A 7,637-nucleotide genomic window follows, 5' to 3' on the forward strand; every position below is an offset into this window, starting at 1 on the left:
CATAAAGTGTCTAGGTAAATAAAATCTTAGTGATGTGGGACACTTTAACACGCCTCTTCACATGTGACAACTGATTGTCAAACACGTAGACAACAACAAAAAGAAAATGTCCATCATCACAAGAAACATATGGCTCTAATACTACGTAAAAAGTTCATGTGCCCAATAACACTCTCAAAAGACGTTTTGAAAGAGGAGGGAACACCATGACTTATAAAGTTTCCAAATAATAAAAACCTTAGCGATGTGAAACACTTTAACACTTCTATAACCGACAATTGAGGCGACCACTTTGTTCGACGGCCACACGCGTGCATGCTTATCAGAAAAAGTTGGCAGTTGCACAACGACCGCAGTAAGATATGAAAGCTGCCATGATGGCTGCCGGATCATACTTAGGTGGCAGCGACATATGTTTCTAATTTTTTTTTATTATTATTACAGTTTTCTTATTTTATATATATATATAAAAGGATTTTAAAAAAAAATTAAAAATGCCCACCAAATCGATCCTTAAAAGTTATTTGCTCCACCGTCTAGTCGTCTACAGTTCTAATCCACGAACTTCCCATTAACATAAGATCTTTTCTTTCTCTCTGCACAGACAGACCGTTAACTTTCGCATCTGTGAGTATGGCAGCAAACCTTATGCATGCGGTTCAGTACGATGGCCATGGTGGAGGAGCAGCTGGTTTGAAGGTTATTTTCATGTTTATTCTTTTTCATTTTTTCATTTTTTTTAAGTAATCGCAAATTTATTAAAAAGCGCATGCAAAGGAAGCACGGATACAATTTTTGGTATATTATTATTATTTTTTTTAATTTTCTATATGCATAAAGAGTTTGACATAAACGTAATCAATGATTCGTGCAAGTTCATATATAAACTGCCAACCTTTATTTGGTTGCAGTTCTAACCATAAATTGGGGGGTTGTGAAGCTTTCGCTAATGAAATTCCATCTTGCTATTATAATGTAATTTTGACAATTTTATTGTGTGCATCTACCTCTTTAGTACTCCATTCTTCTTTGTCTTCTTTAGAAGCCTTGGTCTTGGAATGATTAATCATAGACTTCGTGCAAGCTTGATTATGAGCATGGTTGGTGCTTAGTGCCAAATGATTAATCTGTGGCCTTTTGATAAGAGCAGGGGCTCAAATAGTCTTATGACATGATTTATTAAACAATAATCTGGGTGCACTTGCATAAATGTTAAATTGGTGTACTAGTATAGAAGCAGTTGTGGCATATATGATGTTTTTTATCCATAATTTTATTTGAGTTTTCAGTTTAGGATTACTCTAGCTATCTGATTTTCAACTTAATCTTTCCTGCGGCATAGATTAACATCATTCATTCCTGTTACCCTTTGCTTTCTTCTCTTTTCATGACTAGTTCATTGTTTCCGTTTCCTTCATGCTTTTCTACTATTCCATTTCTCACATTGTCTACACTGCTGATCTGAACTCTGGTACCTATTGAAGGTGAGTAAAATGGTTCGCTTTTTAGTCACCAGTTTTGGGGATTTGACCAATCTTTTGTTGATTATTTTGGAATTTTATTTTTTCTTGAGCACCCCTCTCATTGAACAAGTATATGGAAAGAACACACACTGATGTAACTTTTTTTTTCCCGGTTTTAAACATGAGGCTGAGTGGCAAATTTTGCTTGATAGTTGCCTAGTAGCCTCAGGATTCGTGTTTATAGTATAGAGAAGCAAGCAGAAAGACACTCTGTAAAGGCAAGGACTTGATAAATGTTATTCACAACAGAATCTTGAGCTTTTCCATAACATTATTTGATGCTGAAGTTTTTCGAGGGAAAGGAGAGCAATTATCATCTAACTGTGCCTTTTGAACTTAAGAAAACAGTCCAAAAGTTTCAAGTTAGAGTTGAATTGTTAAACTAGGTTTTTGGTTGTATGTATGTGAACAGTTTATTTGCATTTGCTGCTTCCTGTGCAGAGCTATAGCATCAAAAGCCATTGAAATTTCAGAAGTATTGTAACTTTCATGTTTCTTGCAGCATGTTGAAGTTCCAGTCCCCACTCCGAAGAAGGATGAACTCTTGCTAAAACTGGAAGCAACTAGTATAAATCCGATGGATTGGAAAATTCAGAAAGGCGTGTTGCGGTTTTTTCTACCTCGCAAGTTCCCTCATATACCTGGTAATTCTTTATTGCTTATTGTTTCTATCAACAGAAATTTTTGCAACACCTTCCTTTACCTAGCTAGGGAACACATTTTAATACGTAGATCTCATTGACTTTTGTTAACTAAATTAAGCCATAAGTCAAATTTTGATTACTGTTATTATTTTGAAGTCTCAGGCAGCTACTATTTAACAAATTTTGATGCCCTATTGAAGTTAAACAGGATGGAACTCACTTCTGGATGCTCCTTTAATGGTCATTCATTAATTAATTACAAAGATAAATATCCATGATTCTGGAATACCACAATTGCAAGTAGGTACCAACGGAAAACTTGTCCTCTTTTCTCCTTTACTAGTAAGGATTGAATGTTGAGCTCTTCCCCTCTGTTCCAAATGTCATCCTTGCAGCACTATGCTATGATGTCTTTAACATTACTTGTGTATGATTTTCGTTACACATCTTTTTCTCTTCATATTGTTTTTGTAAGCTATTGAAAATATATCTTTTTCCCTCATTTCTTTAACTATGGGTGATTGGGCTGGTTTAGGCTACTCAATTTGACATAATGAAGAATTACTCAATAGTATTTGATAGGAGCGTGTCATTCACATGGTACTGATAGATTTGATGGCATTCCAAACGTCAAATAAAACTAATATTACTACATTGACACATGAGTAACTAGGTGATATACCTATTGGACTGAATTTCTCACTGTTGCTTGCATGTTGTAAATTTTTTGTAAGTGTTGCATTTTTCCCTTTTGGCTGAACATGTTTGTTGTTGGAAAAGGTACTGATGTGGCAGGAGAGGTTGTAGAGGTTGGACCAGGAGTCAAAAATTTCAAAGCTGGTGACAAAGTTGTAGCCTGTCTTGGCCATGCTGTGAGTACTCATTTTTATTCTTTTTCCCTTTTACCTCTCCTCAAATGATTTGAATATTTGTTCTCTTCACTTCTGAGGAAGCATGATCATGTTATCGAAAAGATTTGGGTGATTGGGGAAAAGGAACGATTAGTTTCCTACAGTGTCAATGAACTTATTTTTCCCCTTCTTTTGTCGCAAATTCTGTGTAGGTAAGACGAAAAAAAAAAAAAAAAAAAAAAAAAAAAAAAAAAAAGAAAAGAGAATCACTCTTGGGAGAAATATATATATCAAAAGAGATCTTCTCCTCAATAAAGTTCTACCTCAATAGCTCCTGAACTCTCCTCACCTGAGTGGTACAATTTGGACAACTGTAACAGATTCAAGCCCTTTGTGATATTTAGAAATTCGTCCCATGCTGTTGTTTTGTGTAAAGATCAGAGAACATTTTGGAAATTAGCTTGCTTATTTGCATGCTCCTAGACCCCACTTGGTGCTGCATAACATTAACAGGGTGGCAAATGGTGGCAGGGCCAATTTTTGCAGCTGTTGGATATGCATACCGGTGGTGACAACAATTCATCGTCAAATATTGTGTTATTCATACATTAAAATAATTTACTCAATGGTACTTATATGAAATACTCCCCGTCTAACTCACTGCAATAAGTAGTCATGGATGCAAATCATTTAGAGGTTTGACCTTGTGAGAAGCCATTGTTCTCCTTTGCTTTCTGCTTCTTCTTCTTTTTCCATGGCCATCACTTTTCTGCTTCTAGTTTGTTAATTGCTGTAGTGACACTGGGTTTATTCATCTCTCTCTATCTCTCTCTTATTGCCTTTAGTTTGATCTCCAAGCCAAGCAATAAAGATTTGGGGGTAATCAGACCCTGACTATGGCCTTTTTTGTTATAAAATACCTTCTTCTTTTTTTTTTTTTCTATAAAAAAATCACGTTTTGAACCTCCCACTATACAAGACATATGAGGCTGTAAGTAAGAATTACAACGTATCATTGTGGTACATGGAACAGGAACAGGGAGTGTACACCACTTACCCCTGCATGTAAATTGATGGGAGTTAGGCTTATATACAACTTTTACAGACTTTTTAGTAGAAGTTAGAATATTATGAGGTAGTTATTAGCTCGTACTCCTAATTGGGCCTCGTATTATTGAAAATTTTAAATCCTATTTAAGAATAACTATTTTGCATTTCATAAAGGTTATGTGAGAGAAGAAAAAGTATAAAATTTGGTGATATCCAGAATTAGTATACTGCAATGAAACTCCACCACATTTAGAATCAAGCAATCCTTGATCTCACTAGGTTAGTAATGCATTCTGGTAACTCTGGTTTGTAACAAAGTTGGCCTAGACATCCCTTGAATGGATTCGTGCTTGAAAAGTTCCTCCTTAATTTGGTGTACAGGCAGTGCTTATCTAGCACTCTCCAGGTCTGACTCATAACCTTGCCAATATTTGACATTCCTTCCTGGCTTTAGATAAGATGTGGCATGATTTTTCACATTCGGTTGGACAATTGCTTGTAGCAAGTCTAGATGTGCTGAATTTATGGTTACTGGATGTTTCAGTTGTGTGATAATACTCAGGCATTAGTTATTAATATAACCTATATTTTTTGTTCTCTCCATTCTTGTTATATATTGACAGGATGGAGGTGGACTAGCTGAGTTTGCTGTGTCTAAGGAGAAGCTGACAGTTGCTAGGCCAGCTGAAGTTTCAGCAGCTGAAGGTGCAGGCTTACCCATTGCTGGTGTTACAGCTCACCAGTCGCTCACCCAATCTGCTGGGATCAAGCTTGATGGAAGTGGTCAGCAGGCAAACATTTTGATCACTGCTGCCTCAGGTGGTGTGGGTCACTACGCGGTTCAACTGGCAAAGCTTGGAAACACACATGTGACCGCCACTTGTGGGGCACGCAACATTGAGTTTGTCAAGAGCTTAGGAGCCGATGAGGTTCTCGACTACAAGACTCCGGACGGGGCAGCTCTGAAGAGCCCGTCTGGTAAAAAGTATGACTTTGTGATCCACTGTGCAACTGGCATTCCTTGGTCAACTTTTGAGCCAAATCTGAGTGAGAATGGAAAGGTGTTAGATTTAACTCCCAGCGCAAGTTCCATGATGACTTTTGCTCTAAAGAAAATTACCTTCTCCAAGAAGCAGCTTGTGCCAGTACTGGCAAATGTCAACAGTGAAAAACTAGATTATCTTGTTAAGTTGGTGAAGGAAGGTAAACTTAAGACTGTAATTGACTCGAAGCATTCTCTGAGCAAGGCTGAAGATGCTTGGGCTAAGAGTATTGATGGCCATGCTACTGGGAAGATCATCGTGGAGCCTTTCTAGATATAATATGCTTGGAATTGTTAGATTCCAATATACTTAAATGAGGAGGTTGTATCTTACTCGTACATAAAGTAAATCTGAGACATTAGACCTGATATTGTAAATCATCAATATTATGCTGTGTGTTTATTGTAGCTCTAATCTTTGTTACAGCATTCACATATGTTTATGTATACATGCATTCTATGTAAAATTTAGATAGAACCCCCCAAAACTGCAGCACGGATCAAGAACAAAAGAACGATTAAGGATTGGCATCTCACCAATCGGACAAATCTGGTGTCACATCAAGGATATAAAGTCTTACCACAAAAGAAGAGCGAGAGTTTGTTTATTCTTAATCATAGTTTGTCTATTACAGTCGAAAAATATGCTTAAATAGACTAAGACACTTAGGCCTTGTTCGGTAAGGGAAGGGAAATTGGTAATGGAAGTTGAAAGTGATAGAAAAAGTTAAAAAGTTTTGTTTTGTTGTTAATTTTTTTTATTTAAATAATAATAAAAAATTATTAATAAGATATAAAGTTAGACTGTTTTGAAGTTGATTGTTTTGGGGATAAGTGAAGAGGGGAAGGGAAAATTTTATTACCCTTGTCAAACAAGCCCTTAAGCTTAATTTGACTGACTTTTGAGCTCAACCCATTATTGCATATTGACTTTTAAAATATAAATTAAATACTAAAAACAATTACAAAATAATACTGGATCTGAATTCCTTCCTTATTTTGCATCATTCTCCCCTTGTGAAAGATTGCTTTGCTTGTCTGACTTTTTTTTCTTTTTTTTTTGGCGCCGAAAAATGTTATTCTTTGGAAGCAAAACACGTGTTGATCATGCCTCTTGCTTTTGACGAAGTCTCTTTCTTTCTTTTTGACTTACTGAATAGCCTTTACCGAATCACACTTTTTTTTACTTTTTTTGGTTCTTTTCCTTCTGAGCCAAACAAGCACGCGTGGGTGCTTTTCTCTCGCACCACTGGAACAAAACTGATATGCAGGGTGTAGAGGCGACTGAGACGAGGTGCGGCCGGTGTAGGACCGGTCGGCCTGGCTCGGGGAAACACCATCGAAATCAGTGCCCCATGGGCTTGTGGTCCTCATCCGCATAATGGCCTTGTTTGTCAAACAACACGACAACAACAAAAAGAAAAATGCACTTTATTTTTACATTTTTAAAAAGCAATCCACATCAAAATATTCTAATTTTTTTTTTATATTATATCAATAATTTTTATTATTATTCAAAAAAAAAATTACTATAATACAAAATTTTTTCAATTTTCTATATCAATTTTTTTTTTTTTTTTTTACTTTATATCACATTTATCACTTTTTATTAACTCCAAAATTAACAACCCACTATTATGTTCAGTACAGTGCTTTGCCAAACAAGGCCAATGTAGTTATTATCAATATTCGTATCCGCATAATGCAGTTATCATTTTTTGTATCCGTATCTTGAGATTACTGTCCGCATCCGCGTGATTATTATAGTTATTAAATGCGGTTATTATCTGCTATCTGCATATGAGATAATCAACGTTTTGGATTACTATCTAAATCTATATGCAAGATTAAATAATGTTGTTATTAATATATGTAACCTTAAATAAATTTGATTCTGTTAATTTTATTGACGGAAAACGACTTTAGGGAGTGATTCGTAATTTTAGTTTACCACAAAGACCTTACAATAATTTTTTTATACCACAAGAAGTGATTCATAATTTAGGTCAATCACAATGACCAATTGTGTAATTATCCTATAAAACAACTTTACAAATACAACAACCAAAAGTAGGTACAACCTCCTTGAAGACTTCTCGTTTAGCCTCAAGCATGACAAAAGATTCTAGTCTGCCAACTCTTATGAACTTGCTAAATTTGTAGGACAACAAATGCCCACAAGTGGAAGCAAAACAAAATCAACAATCGGGAGTGATTCGTAATTTTTTAATTTAGCATAAAGACCTTACAAATTACAATAATTTTTTATATTATAGGGAGTAATTTGTAATTTAGTCCAACTCTAAGGACAAATGATGCAATTTTCTCTTGTTTTATTAGTAAGATTTTGTTGTAATTATGCTTAGAAATGTAATGTAGCTCATATCACTAGATATTCTTTCAAGTTTCGCATTCTTTTTACTCTGATAGATATTTAGGGTTGCCTTTTTCAATTAATCGGCTATTAATTGACGTGGAAAATTCTGTTTTAACTCACAGATTGATTATTTTTATTAATTAATTTTTG

General features: G+C 35.3%; 1 protein-coding gene across 1 annotated transcript; it reads left to right on the forward strand.

Annotated features, from left to right (window-relative positions):
* Positions 1–511: 511 nt before the first annotated feature.
* LOC133880198 (chloroplast envelope quinone oxidoreductase homolog) lies at positions 512–5,525 on the forward strand. The gene is made up of 4 exons (XM_062319100.1): positions 512–699; positions 2,026–2,167; positions 2,948–3,039; positions 4,692–5,525. Exons 1-4 carry the CDS (start codon positions 634–636, stop codon positions 5,382–5,384), a joined length of 993 nt encoding a protein of 330 aa, XP_062175084.1. The 5' UTR covers positions 512–633; the 3' UTR covers positions 5,385–5,525.
* The last annotated feature ends 2,112 nt before the right edge of the window (positions 5,526–7,637 follow it).

The sequence above is a fragment of the Alnus glutinosa genome, chromosome 10 (genome assembly GCF_958979055.1).
Source record: "Alnus glutinosa chromosome 10, dhAlnGlut1.1, whole genome shotgun sequence".
In the NCBI taxonomy this organism is placed as follows: Eukaryota; Viridiplantae; Streptophyta; class Magnoliopsida; order Fagales; family Betulaceae; genus Alnus; species Alnus glutinosa.

Bases quoted from the DNA above. Each gene is read 5' to 3' on its own strand.
- LOC133880198 (XM_062319100.1), top strand. From the start codon at position 634: ATGGCAGCAAACCTTATGCATGCGGTTCAGTACGATGGCCATGGTGGA. The intron at 700-2,025 runs GTTATTTTCATG...TGTTTCTTGCAG, and splicing joins GAGGAGCAGCTGGTTTGAAG to CATGTTGAAGTTCCAGTCCC. The intron at 2,168-2,947 runs GTAATTCTTTAT...TTGTTGGAAAAG, and splicing joins CAAGTTCCCTCATATACCTG to GTACTGATGTGGCAGGAGAG.